Below are 19,785 nucleotides of genomic sequence, written 5' to 3'. Positions count from 1 at the left end.
CCCGAGGCGTTGGCGCAGCCAGCGACCCGGATCCCGGAACCGGCGCGCCGCCCCGCCCCCGGCCCGCCCCACCTGCGCCCCGCCCCCTTCCCGCCCCTCCTGCCCGCCGAAGGGGCGAACTTTTACAGGGTCCTCAGGAGGGCTCGCTGAGCCGTGCACCTTCTTGGTGGGCTGTGTGCTTTATTAAAAAGGTAACGGCCGTAAAACCCTCAGCTCAGCGCCTGGCAAGTCGTAAGCGCTCCGTAAATGTTGGCCGAATGTGCTGTGCAGGGCGCTATGAATTTCATTGCCATTATCTCATCTGACCCCTACACAGTCCGATAAGAGAGGAACATTTTACAGATGAGGAGAGTGGGGCACAGTGAGGCTAATTTACACCGGGCTATCTCATGGAGGCCTGCAGGCATACCGACCTAAGACATACTGCTCGGATCCCTTGAATAACAAACCCTCCTCTGGCTCCCTATTAGTCGGTAATCTGTTTCTTATTCCTCACTTTACAGACGCCTCCAAGAAACTTATCAAAGAAATGAACTATCCTCTCAGAAAAACACGCAAACACACCCATGACTGCACACACCCCAGGCCATCCCTTCATGTTAAGTAGCCCGGTTCTTGGCTAGAGGTTTCCTTTAGGAGGATTGGGAGAATGAGGAAGCCACAGGGGTGCCGGAAATATTTAATAGGGTCCAGACTAGAGTGAGGCATGAGGCTCTCTCCAAGGCGGAAAATTGAAGTGTGGGCCAAATAAGCCTCAGTAATCAAAATAAACAATATTTTTCAACATCAAAATGAATGCAAAAAATCCATGACAACAAAATACCAAAATTTTAAAGGCAGAAAATCTAACCCTGTGCTTGCACAGCTCACTTCACTCACCTCACCCTAATCCCAGCCCTGATTCTATCTCTTGATTTTAGTGAGGATTACATGGATAAATACATATGTAAAAATTCATCAAGTTCTTCTTTAAAACCCATGCACTTGACTTATGAAAGTTATATCTCAATTTTTAAAAAGCAAAAAATAAAGAAATAAAAGAACAAAGAATAAGAAAAGGAGAACCCCTAGCCTCCAGGACAAGTGCTGAAGTCCTCAGCTTGACTGGAGAGACCCCCATAATGTGACTCCAAATTCTGTAATGCCTATCCCCAACCACTGGGGGATAGGGGAGGCATGGTTTCACTCCAGGCCTTTGCATAGGCTGTTCTCTCTGCTGGAAATGCCCTTCCCCACCTAGCAAACTCCTACCCATCCTTCAAGACCCTGCCAAAAGCCACCTCCTCCATGAAGCCTTCAGCAATTCCATGGTTTTTTTAGGTAAACGTATTTAAAGATCACATCATCCTTTTGTGTATTAGTCAGGGTTCCACAAGAGAAACAAAAGCAGGAAGAGATATATTAAGAGATTTACTGCAAGAAATTGGCTTATACAATTGCAGAGACTGGTTAAGCAAGTCCAAAATCTATAGGGCAGGCCATCAGGAATGACAGGCTGAAACTCTCTGACATAAGCAGAAGCTACAATCCACAGGCAGAATTTCTTATTTTCTAGGGCAATCTCAGCTCTGCTCTTTAGGACTTTAACTTATTAAATCAGGCCCACCTAAACAATCTCCTTCCTTAAAGTCAGCTGATTGTAAATGTTAACCATATCTACGAAATACCTTCATGGCAACATCTACATTAGTGTTTGATTGAATAACTGAGGATTAAAGCCTAGCCAAGCTGACATATCAAACTGACCATGTCTATTAGTTTCCGAGAATTGCCATAACAAACTACCACAAACTAGGTGGCTAAAAACAACAGAAATTTATTCTCTCACAGTTCTGGAGGCAATAAGTCTTATTAGCAGAGCCACATTCTCCCTGGAGGCTCCAGGGGAGAATCTGTTCCATACCTTTCTCTTAGTTACTCGTGTCGCCAGCAATCCTTGACATTCCTTGAGTTGTAGATGCATCACTCCAATCTCTGCCTCCATGGTCATATGACATTCTTCTAGTGCGTTTGTCTCTGTGTCCCTTCTACTCTTCTTCTAAGGGCGCTGGTCATTGGATTTGGGCCACTCTAATGATCTCATCTTAACTTGATTACATCAACAAAGACCCTATTCCCAAATAAGGTAACATTCATAGGTATCAAGGATTAAGACTTCAACATATCTTCTGGGGGGACACAATTCAATCCATATCACCATCATACTTTGTTACAGCCCTTGCTACATTAGGTTGTGTTTAATTCATATCCTGGCCTTGTAAAAAAAAAAAAAAAAAAAGAATGTAAAGGATTAAGAGTATGGGCTGTGGTCACTTTATGGTCCCAGAAGTTGGTTCAGTGTCAGACACAGTAAGTGCTCAATTCATGGCTGGCTTTGTGTCTCACACTCACTTAAGTAGGCACCTGTTTGAACTCAGTGGGGAAGTACCTGATGGAGGGCACAGCCTGGTTAAGTGCAGAGAAAAGTTACTCCCAAAAGGTAACAAACATGAATTCTTTAGGTCTTCTTGCTGGAAGGGCCTCAGCAACTCAGTCTGGACATTTTCAGAATCTGCTCCTAGAAATCCCAAGGAAAAACCATCCAGGAAATTAAAAAGGAGGCTGACTGGAAAGGGCTCCAGTTATTCTCCCTGAAACCAGAGCATTGACACATTTATTTGCTTAATCCTTTGAGCTTCCTTATTAGATCATCGCAGCCTTATCTCTAATTACCAGAGGACTTGGTAACCAGGCCAAAGGAAGTACGTTGTCCAGGCCCACAGCTGATCAGTAGCAGAACAGGAAATAGAACAGAATAAAAAGGTATGGTTCAAACTGCTAGATGTCTGCCAATATCCAATCTTCTCTTTTTCCTTCTCTAGAATCCTTTTTTAAAAAATGTGTTTGTTTCTCTGGACCCATTGTCTTCCAAAATAAAGACTATATTTCCCAGCCCTCCTTGCAACTAGGCATGGCCAAGTGACTAAGTGTGCCACCAATGGGCTATAAGTGGTGGTGTCAAATAGGGCTTCTGAGTAATGTCCTTAAAGGAAACTTCCTTACCTTTCTTTCTTGCTGGCTGGATTGTGGCTATGAAGACTGGAGCTCAAGTAATCACCTTGGGTCATGCACTGAGAATGGTGAAACACCATGGCAGAAGGAGTCCAGTTCCCTAACATTGTGGACACCGAACCAGTCCTGCTGGCCTCCTTCCAGGCTTTGTTCAGTGAGAGAGAAATTAACTTCTATCTCATTGAAGCCACTGTTTCTATGGGCTTCCTGTCTTAGGCAGCCAAGTCTAATCCTCACTGATACAGATGATTAATTGCAAGAGAATTCTCCCCAAATCTGACTCTGATGGTACGGTGATTTTAAAACCAGGCTGAAAATTCTTTGATACTCCCTTCCCTTGAAACAAGGCAGACTTCTAACTGCTTCAACCAACAGAATATGGTAGAAGTGAAGTTCTGTGACTTCTAAGGCTAGGTATAAAAGGCCACGAAGCTTCCACCTTGTTCACGGGACCACTGTTCTCAGAGCCTTGAGCTGCCAGGAAAGAAATCTGACGATCCCGATGCCATCATGCCAGAGAAGCCACAGGCAGACAATACAGTCAACAGGGTCAGCTGAGCCCAACCTTTAGCCACCCTAGACAGCCCAGGCATCAGACAGGTGAGTGAAGAAGCCATCTTGAAAGTGGCTCCTCCCCAATCATTCAAGTCATCTCAGCTATGGCCCCAGATGTCACAGAACAGAGAGGTGCTGTCTTCAAATCCCTGACCCACAGAACCCATGAACATAATAAGATGATTGTTGTTTTACACCATGACGATGTGGGATGGTTTGTAACACAGCAGTAGATAACTGGAACAACTGGATGATTTTAATCAACATATTTCAAGAGGAAATATTACTGAGCATCTAAACATGTGCCAGGTACTGTGCTACAGACTAGGCAAACTACAATGAGCAACTGTCGATGATAAACAAAGCTGGATACTAGTTAAATGGGAAAGACAGATTTGAATCAGTAACATACCATTTCAATAGGGAAGGAGGTCCAGTATGAACTGATTCAACTTTGATTTGCATAGGGGTAACTGGGAGTTTTCAGTAGAGTTGAGGAAATGAAAAATTACAAAGGACTGGTCAGCATAAATGCTGATTAGCCCAGGTATGTCTGTTGGCTTGCAATCATCGAAGTCAGGATTCTATCCTCCCACTGAGACTGGCAGACAGAGGCCCTGTCCTTCCTGACGATCGCATTGTAAAGGAATGACTGGGGCTTCCCTGGTGGCGCAGTGGTTAAGAATCCACCTACCAATGCAGGGGGGACACGGGTTCGAGCCCTGGTGCGGGAAGATCCCACATGCTGCAGAGCAGCTAAGCCTGTGAGCCACGACTACTGGGCCTGCGCTCTAGAGCCCGCGAGCCACAACTACTGAAGCCCGCGCACCTAGAGCCCATGCGCCACAACAAGAGAAGCCACCTCAATGAGAAGCCCGCGCACCGCAACGAAGAGTAGCCCCCGCTCGCCTCAACTAGAGAAAGCCCGTGTGCAGCAACGAAGACCCAATGCAGCCAAAAATAAATAAATACACTTAAATAAATAAATAAAGGAATGAGTTTCAGGTCCTTGAGAAAGATACTCCTGAATTGTAGGAGATACATACACATCTCAAAGGGACAGAGAAAGGATTCACAATTGTAAGCCCTTTTTAGTAAATGTTCTTAAAAAGGGTGGTCAGGGGCCTCTGGTTAGGTGTTGGACAGAGCAAACAGCAAATTGTTTGGGTAGTCTTCAGCTTTCTCAGGCAGGCACTTAAGGGGTGCTAGTGTCGCAGTCTTGGAAACTATGTTAGTGTTTAAATCTTTTAATGTGAGGGGAGGCGGGTGGATGAAATCATTTGTGTTGAGAGTCTGTAGTTTTTACAGGCCAAGTTTGAGCCCTAGTCAAGACGAAAGCTCAGAGGAACCTGTCTAGAATTTGGTCAAGGAGAGAATCTTTGTCACAAGACAGATACTTCTGACATCATGGTGCTGAGAGTGTAATGGAATGGACAGATAATAAAAAGATAACTTATTAGAGTTGTGATAAGTATTTTGAAGAAGCATTGCAGGGTGCTAAAAGGACTTATACTAGTAGAATCTGGTTTAGTTTAGGGGTTTAGGAAGGTTTCTCTGAAGAAGTTATGTTTACACGGATACCTGGATGTTAAAGTGAGATCAGTGATTTGAAATCATACTTTAGGTTAATCTGGAACTCCCTTTGCTGCTGCCCAGCTCAGGGAATAAATAGTTTTGTATCTCCTGTAGAAAGATAATGTGTAAACTGGTAAGCTAGTCCAAAGCTTTTTATCAAATATTCTCTATTTTCAAAGGGACCACAGCCCAAAAGTTAAGAAGCGTTAAGTCTGGCCTGATTCTCTCATTTTACAGATGGGGAGCCTAAGATACAGAGTGGGGAGGCGGGGTCTCGAACAAGTTGGTGGCTCAGGCAGAGTAGGGTCTAACTTGCCATCTGCTTCAATTCACAGCCTCTGGTTACTGGCCTCCCTGGAGGATATGGCCCTTCCATGAGCAGCTCCCCCAGGGCTCCAGGAGGGGGATGGGGTTTGAGGTGAACCATGCAAAGCAGCTCCTACCCAGAACTGCTGCTGCTATCAGACTAGTGGGAGGTGACTCCATGCACAAAAGAGAGTCCACTGGTTGGTGCTGGAAGGCAGGTGTGATAGGAAAGGCTTGGAGCTGTGTCTTTTGGCCTCTGTCCAAACACCCAACACATTTAAGATCTGTCAGATTAGAAAACAGACAAGGATTACAACTTGGATCAGCTTACCAAATTGGAACGCTTCCCAACAGAGGCTTAGTTGCAGAGAAAAGAGTGATGGAATTAGGCCTTACAAGACCTGGGTTCAAGTGCCAGGTAATGGATACAAGCTGTCACTTACTGAGCACCTATATGTGCTGTAAACTGCTAGCATCTCACTTTACCCACTGACAATCTTGCAAGGTTTCTTCTCTGAGGAAACTTGGGCTCAGAGAAGTGAAGTGGTTTATCCAAGGTCACACAACATACAAGGGGCAGAACAAGGATCTGAGGCCAGGTCTCCTGACCCCTAGTTCAGGATTTCCTACCACACACCTCAATGGCAGGCTGCTGTGAGACCAAAGACCAAAGACAGCTTAGCCTCATGGGTAAGAACACAGCCTTGCAGCCCGCTTGCCTGAGCTCAAATCCCAGCCCCATCACAGATTGCCGTGCAGCCTTAGGCAAGTCACTTAACCTCTTTCAACGCAATGTGCTCATGTATAAAATAGTGGTGATAATAACAGTACCAGAGTAGGGTTTTGGGAAGGATTGAGAGATGTAGTCCACACAGACAGCCTCCCTGGACACAAAGCAGGGTGGAAAGAGCTTCTGCGAGGGCAAATGGAAGATGACTAGTGCTTTGCTACTCAAAGTGTGGTTCTTAGACCAGCAGCATTGGTACCACCTGGGAGTTATTGGAACTACAACAGTTTGTTAACAGAGGTAAAGTAACAGGAGTTACTCTGCTTACCCAGAGTAAGTACTATGTAAATGTTATTAATGATGCTAAGTTGGCATCCATAGAGGGCAAATCCAGCTGGGACCTTAATTCTTTTCATACCTCTTCCCAAATTGACTAACTTGTCCTCTCCTTGGGTTTCTTGTTAGTTTGAGGAGATAATTTGTTCTTTGACCACACCATCTCATCTGCTGCTCAACCAACAAATAGATTTCTGTAGAAGGCACTTTTGATTTGTCATATTAGCTCCCTTCACAGGCGATCATTACATCCCTTTTAGAGCTTAATAAGTTATATGGTAGTGGTACTTCAAACATTAGTGGGGAAAAGATGACTGATTCAATTAATGATTGGGGCAACTAGATAAACATTTGGAAAAATAAAGTTAAATGCCAACCTCACACCTTACACCAAAATAAGTTCCAAATGATCTAGAAATGTCAAAGTAAAAAAAGAAAAATAAGAAAATGCAATGATGAAAGTACTGGATGAAAAAACCCAGAGACCATTATGGAAAAGATTTATAAATTTGACTACATAAAAATTTTTAAATTCTGTAAAGCCCCAAATAATGTAAACTCAAAAGACAGAAGACAAATCAGAAAGACATATTTGCAGATGACATTTACCCAGTATGTGAATCAACAGGGAAATAAAAAGAACAAACAGAAATAAAAATGACCAAAGGATTTGAAGACAGCTCCCACAAAAAAGAGGTCTAAAATGGTCTATAAATGTATCGAAATATGCTCAACTTCTCTACTTAAAAAGCATGCAAACTAAACTTACTCCAAAATATTTTTTTCACTTATCAGATTGGCAAAGATTAAAAAGGTTATTAATTCCAGTGTTGTCAAGGATGTGAATAAACAGGCACTCTTATCCAGTCAGCAGGAATGCAAACTGGTAAAACCTTTTGGAAAGCAATTAGGCAACATTTATTTGAAATGTTAATGTTCGTATCCTTTTGATTCTGCAATTTCACATCTAGGAATTTATCTAACAGAAATAGATTCATAAGTGCTCAAGAGACAAGCTTACAGGAAGCTTATCGCAGTAGTGCAGGGGTCCCCAACCGCCCCCCCCCCCCCCCCGTGGACCGGTACCGGTCCTCAGCCTGTTAGGAACCAGGCCTCACAGCAGGAGGTGAGCGGCAGGCAGCGAGCAAAGCAAAGCAAAGCAAAGCAAACGAAGCTTCATCTGCCCATTGCCCCCCATCACTCGCATTACTGGCTGAACCATCCTCCTCGCACCCCCCCCACCCCAGTCTGTGGAAAAACTGTCTTCCACAAAACCGGTCCCTGGTGTCAAAAAGGTCGGGGCCCGCTGCAGTATTGTATATAAAAGCAAAAAGTTGGAAACAACCCAGATATCCATTAATAGTAGATTATAAAATGAAGTACTGCACATCCATACACTAATATACCACAGTGTCATTAACAAGAATGACATTAATTCTAAGTGTTTAACATACAAATGTGTTTAAGATGCATTGTTAAGTCAAGAAAATCAGGTTGTAGAGCTGTATGGATAGTATGATCCTATTTGAGTAAAATACATTAATACATAAAAAGGAAAAACTCTAAAGAAATATTCACCAAACCATTAACCATATTATATTTATTTCTGATTAGTGAGATTCTTTGGCCCTTTCATTTTCATTCCATTTTTTTTCAACGAATATTTATTGATTACCTACCACTTGGCAGGCAATGTACTAGGTTCAAGGGATATGATGGTAAACACCCAGAGCCACTGATCTCAAGAAGCTTACATTCTGTATTTCTGCAACACTGGAACTCTTTACAACACATATTATCATCTTATTAGGAAGATATTTTAAGGTAAATAAATGCTCTTTAGAGATTATTTTACTTCCAAACCCTCCTTACCTCCTTTCTAATCCATTGCACCAGTCTCTGATCCCCCGTCCCTCCTTTCCAACCTGTTTCCTCTCTTTTCCTACAACTACCCAACTCACACCCAGTTTTTCTGCCCAACTTGTGGTCAAGCACTCCCATGAAGCTGTCAGTGACACCCTCAAACTCTGAAACCTTCCTCTGAATTGATAACAAAAGCTCACAGACCACCCTGTTCCACAATCACGTGGGATTCCCTGGGGGCCAGGGGCTGTGTCCCTATCATCCAACACACATAATGTCTGGCACACAGGAGGCACTCAGTTAATGTTGGTTGAACAGGGATTGTGTCGGTGATGGAGGTACACCACTCAGACGGCCCTTCAAGAGAACCTGCTGCAGGGAGAACAGTTGACTAAGAGACTCTAGCTGCTATGCCTTCAGGTCCTCCGTGATATTCTTGCTGAGGCTACAGTTCCTCTGGTTCCTCCCAGTCAGTGACCGAGCATGGGAGGGACACCAGAACCCAGCCATTTCTGTTTGATGCAGGAAGACTTAGCAGACTCCCTTTGCCTGGGGACCCCCCATCAGCCTGGTCGAGTCATTCCCAGAACTGCAGGGCAGTCTGAAGCTCTTCCTACCCAAGCCTCCTCCCTTTCCACCCTCTTTTCCCAGTTGTCAGACCTGCATCTGGGTCTGAAGGCTCTCCTTCCCTTTTCTTCTTCCTTCCACCTTTATCCTATACAAGCATTTCTCCCAGGAAAAAAAAACATTATGTCATTTGATTCTTAGAGGACCCAAACCAACATAGGGATCAGTGAAAAGATACTGGAAGAGAGTTCATAAATAAGACTGTAGATACACTTGCAGAAGAGATTTATGTATAAAGATGTGCTGGATCCATTCTTCCAAACCTTTGTGCACACAAATCACCTGGGAATGGTGTTGAAATGGATTCTGGTTCAATAGGTCTGGGGTGGACCCAAGATGCTGTATTTCTAAGAAGCTCCCAGGATGTACTGATGCTGCTGGTCCAGGGACCAGAGTTTGAGCAGCAAGGTGCTGGAATCTTTATTTGCCCCGCTCGGTCTCTCCTCCCTGGGAGGCTGACTGTGAGGGCCACATCAGTAGGCTCTGAACCTCAGGCTAACAGTTATGTTTGGCCAATGAGGAGCATTGACAAGAGATCAGAGGGCAGGAGGAGGATGAGGTCAGAGGTTTTTATTCCTTTGGGGATTGCTTCCTACTGGGTTGCCGTACGATGGCTGCATCCCTCTACCAAAGGCCCAACTCCTATCAGGTAGATCTCTCCAGTTTTCTCTCTTGCAGAATTCCAGTAACTGCTCTCTCCCTTTCCCCCTTCAGGCCTGGGGTGGTGATGGCTCCCTACTGTTGCCAGCCTCTGAGTACTGCAACATCCCTTGTAACTCTTAGTAAATACTGCCCACATGTCTGTAATTAGTTCTTTAGTAAATGGTCCTCATTTCCTCAGCCAAATGTGCCAGCTGTCTCCTGCTGGGAACCTGACTGCTACAAGTGCTGTTCAATGCAGAATTTTTTTTTATAAGAGCAGAAAACTGGAAACAACCTAATTGTGCATCATTAAAAAATGATTAAATAAATTACGGTACATCTGCTTAATGGTGTTACATGCAACAATTAAAGAGGATGCAGTAGGGACGTCCCTGGTGGTCCAGTGGTTAAGAATCCGCATCGCAATGCAGGGGACTCGGTTCGATCCCTCCTTGGGGAACTAAGATCCCACATGCCGCAGGGCAACTAAGCCCACGTGCCACAACTACTGAGCACTCGGGCCACAACGAGAGCCCGTGTGCTACAACTAGAGAGAAGCCCGCGCCTGGCAACAAGGAGCCTGCACACCACAACTAAGACCCAACACAGCCAAAAAGAAAATAAATATATATATTTTTTAAAAAAAGGATGCAGTATATCTATGTTCATGGAAAGATGCCCAAGTCATTTATTTAATGAAAAAAGGGCGGGGGAATATTCAGAATAGCATGCATAGTAGGAACCCACTTCTTTAAAAAGTAAAACAGTAAAATATGCATTTGTTAAGGCTTGGATTGCAAGTGACAACACCTCTGCTCAAAACAAACCTAACCAAAAAGAATGGGGGTGGGGGGTTCTGATTCCATCTTTTTCTATCACTTGTCTCTGCTCTTCTGTGTGGCGGCTTCACTCTCAGGCAGCTTGTCTTCAAGTGGGGGCAGAGCGAGCCCCAGCCTGGCTTATGACGTCCTGACAGCTGACAACCTTTAACAAAAAATCCTGCACTGAAGGAATTGGGATGAGCTTGGACATACGCTAATCACTGAACCACGTGGACTGAGAGTGGGGGAAGGAGGCTCCCGAAGAGAAAGAGGGTGTCTCTTCCCCAAGTAGGAGAGGCAGGACAGGTGTAAGCAATACAGATCCACTCTAGAGGGAATATTTGTAGTAGACATTTGTTATCCTTTTTGGCTGCCCCGCATGGGAACCCCCTTCCTATGCTGGAGAGTCTCCTACCTTCTGGGGCACCCACAATGGAGCCTACCTCCCATTATACATGCTGAAAAAGCTAGAAATGCACTTTCCCAATTCCCTTTCTGCCAGGCAAAACACATGACCTGGCCAGGCCATTCAGATGCTCCCATCTCTGCCTTGGACTCTGAAGCTGGTGACACCAAAATGGGCCTGTGCAGACTCCATCCTGGTATAGGGTGCAGCCTGGCATGATTTGGGACATTGTTCTTGGTTGTGGGGCCTCCGGGGCTGGTTCTCTGGCCCCGTGGGATCTGTGAGCTATGAACAAAACCTCGTATTAAATCCCCTTTCTTCTTAAATTATCCAGAGGGTTAATTTCTGCTGCTTGCAATCAAGAACCTTGATTAATGCCTATAAGTAGGTGTGCATGTTTGAATATGTATGAAATATTTTTGGAAAGATAAAATAAATGTGAATATTGGTTACCTATGGGAAGTAGGACTGGGAAAGTGGGAAAGTGGAGGAGGAGGGAAAGAGGCTTTTGCTTTATGCCCCTTTGTATTGTTGGAATTTTTTTTTTTACCATGTATATTACTTTTACAGTGAAACAACTAGTTAGTAAAATATAAGAAAAGACACCTGAATAAATACAATAAGACAAGGAAGCAATTGCTCAGGATTTTCAAGGAACCAAGTCTTCATTAGACATTCAAAAGAAAGTCATCCTCAACTCTGTTGTGATGAACAGAGCCAAATGTGGAAATGAGTGACAGTGTTTGTTTAATTAATTAATTAGTTATTTATTTTGGTTGCGCAACTTGCAGGATCTTAGTTCTCTGACCAGGGGTTGAACCTGTGCCCCCTGCAGTGGAAGCTCATGGAGTCCTAACCACTGGACCACCAGGGAATTCCCCACACCTTGTTTTATTGTGCTTTCCTTTATCGTGCTTCCCAGATGTGGCATCTTATAGACTGAAGGTGTGCGGCAACCCTGCATGGAGCATGTCTACCAGCACCATTTTTCCAACAGCATTTACCCACTTTGTGTCACTGTCACATTTTGGTAATTCTTGCAATATTTCAAACTTTTCATTATTATTATATCTGTTATGGTGATCCATGATCAGTGATTTTTGATGTTACTATTGCAAAAAGATTACAGCTCGCTGAGGGCTTAGATGATGCACTCTCTCCAAATGTTAGCATAACTTGACTGCTCAATTCCTTCAGGTCTCTTTGCAAATGTCACATTCTCAGTGATATCTTTTCTACCCAACCTATTATAAAATAACATCCCATCCTCTAACCCATTTACTTGGATTCTGTTATGTTCTATTTATTGTTTTAATAACATTCATCACCATCTGACAAGGTATTTACCTTGTTTTCTTAAAGACTATTGCACACTTACTAGACTACAGTATAGTGTAAACATAAATTTTACATGCACTGGGAAACCAAAAAGTTGCATGACTCACTTTGTTGCAGTGGTCTGGAACCGAACCCGCAATATCTCTGAGATATGCCTGTACCACCTCCCACATGGCTGAAATGATTAGCTCTATTACTGAATCTCACACACTCAAACACTTTCCATGACTCTCCATTACTCACAGAATAAATCTCTAGCACTGAAGCATTTTGCAGCCTGAACCCTGTGTACTTTCGAGACTTTTCCTCATTTTACGCTTCGCCTAGAAGACCTTATCTTCCATCCCTGCCGGTCCATATCCTAAGGGCATTACCATCTTTGATCTGCCAAAGCCATGACCCTTATTCCTTCCTCATGCCCTCATCAAGTTTTGTTCTGTATTATAATTCTATATACTAGGCTTAGTCATTTAACAGTCAAGTTAAATGACCTAGCACCTACCATATGTCTAGCTTTTTGCTAGGCTTTGGGACCATAGCTCACAGTCTGTGGAAACCAATTACCCCAGATCAGAATGTTAAAAGTCTGTTATCGCGATGAGAACGTAGTGTAAAGCAATTGGCTGGCAGGGCTGCTCTCCTTAGAGTCTTTCTCTTTCCCTCCGCCTGGATTGCACTCTCTCCAAATGTTAGCATAACTTGACTGCTCAATTCCTTCAGGTCTCTTTGCAAATGTCACATTCTCAGTGATATCTTTTCTACCCAACCTATTATAAAATAACATCCCATCCTCTAACCCATTTACTTGGATTCTTTTATGTTCTATTTATTGTTTTAATAACGCTCATCACCATCTGACACACAAGTTACTTACTTGTTTGGTATTTACAGCCTCTTTCCACTGTCAGGTCCAGGACAGCAGGGATTTTATTTTGCATCTTCTCCGGGGCCTAAAACAGTGCCTGGCACACAGTAGTCACTCAATAAATACTTGTTGAGAGTAGAAAGAGAATTGGACTAGATGTCAGAAGACCTGGGTCCTAGTCACAGCTCTCCCACACGACAGTCGTGTGGGCTTTAGCAAGACACATCCTCTTTAAGCCTCAGGTGCCTCCTCTGTAAATTGGGGGTGATCATCTCGGCCCTTCCCCGCGGCTGACAGCACTGCTGTTAAGGATCAAACAGTGCGTCTCAAACTTTAACGTGCCTCAGAATCACCTGGAGGACTTGCTAAGATACCGGTGGCTGGGCTCCATACTCGGTTTCCTATTCAGTAGGTCTGGGTGGGATGAGAAAATGTGCATTTGTAAAATGTCCCAGACGGTGCTGCTTCAAGAACCACTGACGAAGAGAGATGAAGGTACAGGAGGTGATTGTAGGCCTAACGCCCGTCCCAGACAAGTATGGCACTGATGGCCCGGCAGGACATTCTGCGAGAACAGAGTGGACGCATCTGTTCCTTAATTCAGTCAACGACCATTTAGGAGGCGCCAGGTTAGTGCCGGGTGCTGGGGGAGGGGGGGGGTCAGCGGCGCGTGCCACAGGCCAGGCCCGTGAGCCCGTGGACTCAGACCCTGGCCCAGTGGTTGGGAGCTCGCAATGTGAGGAGGGCTGGGACGGCCGCTCGGACCTCCGCACGCGGCGGGAAGTGTCCGGAGCAGCGGGGAGGGCCGCAAGCGGGCGCCGAGAACGCAAAGGTAACCTCGGGAGCTCGGCGGCGGACGCAGCTCGAAACTTCCCGGAACCCTCTGTCCAGCCCCCGCCCCCGACGCCGGCGATTGAGGCGTGCCCTCGCTCTGGGCGCGCGCCCGGCACACAGTAGGCGCGCGGCCCGGCCCTCCTCACGCGGCCGGCACACAGTAGGCGCGCGCGCGGGCGGAAGGGGGCGCCGGCGCGCGGTATCCGGGGGCGGAGCCGGCGGAGCCGGCTGGGTCAGCGGCGCAGACGGACGCGGGCCGCTGGCCGCGATGGGGGAGGGCGGATTGCCCCCGGCCTTCCAGCTGCTGCTGCGCGCCTGCGATCAGGGCGACACGGAGACGGCGCGGCGGCTGCTGGAGCCGGGGACTGCGGAACCGGCGGAGCGCGGCGCGGAGCCCGAGGCGGGCGCGGAGCCGGCGGGGCCCGAGGCGTCCGGGCCCGGGGCGGGGTCGGCGGCCGGAGCGCCGGTGCCCGTAGATTGCTCTGATGAGGCGGGCAACACGGCGCTGCAGTTCGCCGCGGCCGGGGGCCATGAGCAGCTGGTGCGGTTCCTGCTGCGACGCGGCGCCTCGGTCAACAGCCGCAACCACTATGGCTGGAGCGCGCTCATGCAGGCGGCCAGGTGAGGGGTCCGGGGCGCCGGGGGATCCGGGGTGGTGTCCAGCGGCCCCCGGGGCGCGGGCGGGCTCAGGCGGCCGGACCTGCCCGGCGGCCCCCCGCAGATGCCCCGGGAGGTAAAGAGTGAAGGACTGGTTCGAGAGAATTGGAATGGTAAACTTTGAGTAGCTTGGGATACGACGAGAAGTGGACGCTCTTTTTAATAAAGTAAATTCCGAATCTTAGAAACATTGGCCTTTCAAAACACAATCTGGAGACAGCAAATAGAATCTTAGAGACTTAGAACCTTAGTAATGTCCATTTATTACTTCTTGCAACAAGGGTTTTCTAAGAATCTACCTACCAACCCTAGCTTGGTGTTCGGGATGCTGCGGTACCCAGATAAAGTTCCCACTGGAGCAGCTCACATGCCATTGGGTAGGCCAGGTAAAGGAACAGCTTTCACGGGGAAAATTGGGGGAGCTTTTGGAGAGCAGACTCAGTTTCAGGAAGCGGGGGAAGGTTTCTGGTAAGGATGATGTATGTATTCAAGTCGAGACCTAAGGATACCTAAGAATTGACCTGGACAGAAGAAGTGGAAGGTGGGAATGGGGTGATAGGAGGCCCGTGCAAAGGTTTGGAAGCCAAAGTGAAATAGGCATTGGTAGGACTGCTAGAACGATGTTGTGGCTGGGAGAGCCTGGGAGTAGTGGGAGATGCACCGTGGCAAGGCTGCGAAAGGTGAGCTACCCTAAGGACACTGGGAAGTAATGGAAGTTTCTAGGCAGAGCAACTGACAGAATGAGATTTATGTTTGCAAAGATCACTTTCACTGCACCGTGAGGATGGATTGGAGTGGTGAGCTAGAATCGGAAAGTCTGGTTAGGAGGGGATTGCAGCAATCCAGGAAGAGGTGTTGGTGTCCTGGACCAGAGCAGAGATGGCGGTGTGAGAGCAAAGCAATGAGTTTGAGATGTACTCAGGAAGTAGGATGAACCGGACTTGAAACTCTGGTATAAAGAAACTCTGATATACAGTGAAGTCTCTCACTCCTGTCAGCCAACTACTTAGGTCCCACCCAGTTTCTTGGAGAAATTCCCCAAGGAGGGAACAGAAGTCATTTGTAATTTTGATGGATATTGCCAAATTGCTCTCCATACAGGTTTATTAGTTTCCTATGGCTGCTGTAACAACTTACTACAAAGCCAGCAGCAATCACATCACTCCAACCCCTGCTTCGTCATCACATCTTCTGCCTCCTTTGCCTCCCTCTTCCACATTTAAAGGACCCTTGTGATTCCACTGAGCCCACCTGGATAATCTCCCCTATCTCAAGGTCAGCTGATTAGCAACCTTAATTCTATCTGCAACCTTAATTTCCCCTTTGCCACGAAACCTAACATATTTACAAGTTCTGGGGATTAGGATGTAGACATCTTTAGGGAGCCCATTATTCTGTTGACCACAGTAGTATTAACCAGTTTACCCTCCTGGCAGCAGTGTATGTGAGTGCCTTTTTTTTCCTGCAGTCTCTCCAACAGAGTATATTATCAAACTTTTGAATTTTTGTGTTTGATGAGTGAAAAATATCTCAGTGTGGCTGTGACTTGCATTTGTTAAACTGAGTGAAATGAAACATCCTTCCATATGTATGAGCCATTTGTTTTTCTAAAAGGCGTTGAAATCACAACATTCTTACCCATAATCTTCTCATTGTGACCCGATTATATTTTATTTGTGAGTTCATTTCCAAGTGTTACATGGTTGTTCTAGTTTAATTTGTATTTCTGAAAAATTTTTACTCTGCATTATTTTCGTCGTTAAATATATCGTTTTCAACTGCTGTGTGATATTCCATCCATGGGCACTACTTAACCATTTGTGGTTTGCTTAACCGTTCCTTAGCCCTTGGGTATTTATTTCAGTCTGTAAACACACCTAGGTAACGCATCCCAGTTGTAACACCTGGGCTGCCCGTTCACATGGGTAATGCAGTGTTTTATGCACCTATCAGTGTGTTGGGACTCCTTGTCTTAAGACACTTGATTTGTTGCCCAGAGCAGTCTGGGGTGCCCATAAAACCTTTTGGGCTATGGGCCTTACTTCTGAGGTTCCCTGTCTCTCTTAGTGGCCCCATCCACTCTTCCAAGCTTTAAAACTCCAGGTAGGTCCTCAACCAAGTACCCGTCTAGGCCTTAGCATCTCTCCTTCCCCTCTGCGTTAGTCCAGGCCACACATTTATAAGTGGCCTCCCACTGCTGTCTCTTCTTCCAGTTGTGCCTTCTGTAATCCATCCTCTGCAGAGCTTCCAGATCTTTCTGAAATGAATGTTTGGTTGTGCCTCTCCTGTGATAGCTCCCCTAGTCAGAGCCCTTAGCATGGCATTTGAGGCTCTCACATTCGGACCTCTTCCCAAATCCTCTCTTCTCCTTTCCCCCTGGCTTCCTAAATTCAGGCCAAGATGATACCATCCAGGCCTTCTCTTGTGTCTCCCTGCATGTTCTTTGTTTTTGTTTTTTTAAGTTAACGTTTATTGAGCATTTACTGTGTGCCAAGAATTTCGTCTCCACTTTATGAATGAGAATTTGACATTACAAAATCTGCTCATGAGCATTCAGCTAGTCAGCAGATTTGGGGAGTCCAGCCACAGAGTCCTCACCATAACCATGTACTGGAAACCTCTTCTTCCCCTTCTCCCCTCAGTGAGTGAAGCCCCCCGCTTCCTCCCAGCTTAGCTTCTTCTGGGAAGCCTGCCATGATATCCCCCCTGTTCTCTGGTCTCTCAGCCCTGGGCAGGCCTCTGCAGTAGTGCCCACCACTCCCATGTTATAGCTGGTCACCTTTGTCAGTGACACCCAAACCTGGCCATACATCAGAATCATTGGGATGCTTTTCCAAATCAGATTCCTGAGTTCCCTTTCTGGGATTGTGATTCAGAAGACCCAGGGGAGGGACAGGGACTCTGTGTGACACGAGGCTCCCCAGCGACGATTCTCCCACATGGTAGGTTTGGGAGCCACTGACGCTCACCTAATCTCTGAACTCCCACCTGGAACCGAGGAGCCCTTAGTGAGCCCCGGGGGCCTTGCTGAGTGAAACTTATGTCTTCAGCACCTGGTTTGCTGCAGGGTGTCTCAAAGACCCTGATCACCAGTTTTTTGCTGCTAACCAAGTTCTGCAGGATGGTCAAAGTCATCTGATTAATTTCATCTAATGAAATTTAACCTTGATGGGACAGGAGACTCAGAAGAATTAAGCTGAACTCTGCTAACTAATAATTTAACATTTTTAGAGGATTTTCCTTCTTCTCTACAAGTTGGTATTGTAAAAAGAGCTGGAATTTGTGGTCCAAGTGTCCTGACTTTGTCACTTGCAAACCGAATGGCTCTGGACTAATTACGTTCCTCTTTTTTCCTCCATTTATCTTACAGGTGCTATTTTGGAAGCGTTAGCTATGACATACTCTCTAATTTACTATGGTAGAATGGGATAGTCCTATGAGATGATGAGAATTGACTCAGCCTTTAGCTGAGCCTAGACAGGGCCTGGGTACTTTAAAATTTATTGTACTTCGGTTTGTGATACTGACCATCTGGACTGTCTGTGCTGGCTTGTGCTCAAGCATTCACTTGCCTAACCTGCATCAAGAGCTCAGTGTTGAGGAATAATATGTAGGGAGACTTCCTAAAGGTTACACAGTTTGTCTGACCCTTGAGTCAGGACGGCCAAGCGCATGGCTGTGTGCCGACACGTTCCAGTCTTGTGCTCTTTCTCCTTGAAAGTAGATAGGCCTCAGAGATGGTGCTCCTGGCAGCCACCACTTTCAATGAAGTGAGCATCTATTTATCTTCCCAGCTCTCTGTGTTCCAAAGCTCGTCATTGGATCAGGACCATCAGAGGCCCTGTGCCTGGACTGCACTTTGGTCTCTTGTGAGTGTTTTAGCATCAGAGATGGTTTCATACATGTTTTTTTTTCCTATTCTTAAAATGATAACCTTTGTTGAGCACTTAGTTTGTGTCAAGCACTGTGCTAAGTACTTCAAATGAATTAACTCATTCAGGCCACACAGAATCTGAGGAAGTAGGTACTGTTGCCTTCCCCATTTTACAGATAAAGAATTGAGGCTCAGAGAAGTTAGGTTACTTGCCCAAGGCCACACAGCTAGTAAGAGACAGAGTCAGATTCACACCTAGGCAGGTGCTCCAGAGCCTATGCTCCCAGCCTCTGCTCTCAGCCATGAATCCTGTAACTCACCATTTTCCTCTTGGTGTTGGCCACAAGGAAGCCACTTGCCAAATTTGCTAAACACTAAAGGGACAGCTTATATGGTGTTTACTCTGGCTCTAATTTCACCCTTGGCTTCCTTACTTTCCTTCTTCTGCCCTTCACTTTTCCGCCTGCTAGCATGGCAGAGCTGGCCTCTCAGCCCAGGGCTTTGAGAGTGGGAGTGTGTGCCAGGTCTTTCAATACAGGTGTTAATTGCTGAAATTAATTGGTAATCATAGCAGCTGCTCAGAAAGCCTTGAGCTTCCCTATCTTCAGTAATTACCTATTAGAAGCTTAGCATCCACAAAATTATCTCAGCCTCCATTGAATCCTTTTATATTTTCAGCCTAATTGAATGACCTCTTGGGCTACTCATGAGTTCAGAAAGCATTCCAAGTGTCAGCATTTCTGCTCAAATTCAGCGCTTTTCCTCCTTTGTGAGTTTGTTTTACCAGAAAAAGTGGGCTTTGGGATTTTAGGGTCTAGGTTCAAGTTTTGACTCCATCGCTTCCAAAGTGAGAGATTCTGGATTATTGCTTTCCATTGTAATCTTCAGTTTCCTCATCTGTGAAATAGGCATTATCAGTTTATCTCAGGGCTTACTAAGATCCAATAGGTAAAAACAGGATTTTTATCTGTTATCTGCTGTCAGGGATTATGCTAGATTTTATCTCATGCTTGATAACTAAATAGAGAAATCGTTTTTTAATTAAAAAAATTTTTTTGGCTGCATTGGGTCTTAGTTGTGGCACGTGGGGTCTTTGTTTGCGGCGTGTGGGCTTCTCTCTAGTTGGGGCTTGCGAGTTTTCTCTCACTAGTTGTGGCGTGCGGGGTCCAGAGCACATGGGCTCTGTAGTTTACGGCACATGGGCTCTCTCGTTGAGGTGCAAGAGCTCAGTAGTTGTGGGGCGCGAGCTTAGTTGCCCCACGGCATGTGGGACCTTAGTTCCCTGACCAGGGATCGAACTTGCGTCCC

The 19,785-nt window shown here is 45.9% G+C and overlaps 1 protein-coding gene across 2 annotated transcripts in view; it reads left to right on the top strand.

The window, feature by feature from the left end:
- The first annotated feature begins 14,078 nt into the window (after nucleotides 1–14,078).
- The window catches only part of ANKS6 (ankyrin repeat and sterile alpha motif domain containing 6), a 58,582-nt gene continuing 52,875 nt past the window's right edge, over nucleotides 14,079–19,785 (top strand). Inside the window, exon 1 of one of the 2 annotated variants that reach the window (XM_029203151.1) lies at nucleotides 14,079–14,567. In XM_029203151.1, coding sequence (XP_029058984.1) covers nucleotides 14,215–14,567 — 353 coding nt within the window. In that variant the 5' untranslated portion in view covers nucleotides 14,079–14,214. The remainder of the gene's footprint in view (nucleotides 14,568–19,785) is intronic. The other variant, XM_029203152.1, reaches the window with a different exon arrangement.

Source organism: Monodon monoceros, unplaced genomic scaffold (assembly GCF_005190385.1).
Source record: "Monodon monoceros isolate NGI ecotype Baffin Bay Population unplaced genomic scaffold, NGI_Narwhal_1 Super_Scaffold_5, whole genome shotgun sequence".
Taxonomy (NCBI): domain Eukaryota; kingdom Metazoa; phylum Chordata; class Mammalia; order Artiodactyla; family Monodontidae; genus Monodon; species Monodon monoceros.
This window is presented reverse-complemented; position numbering and strand designations above follow the sequence as displayed.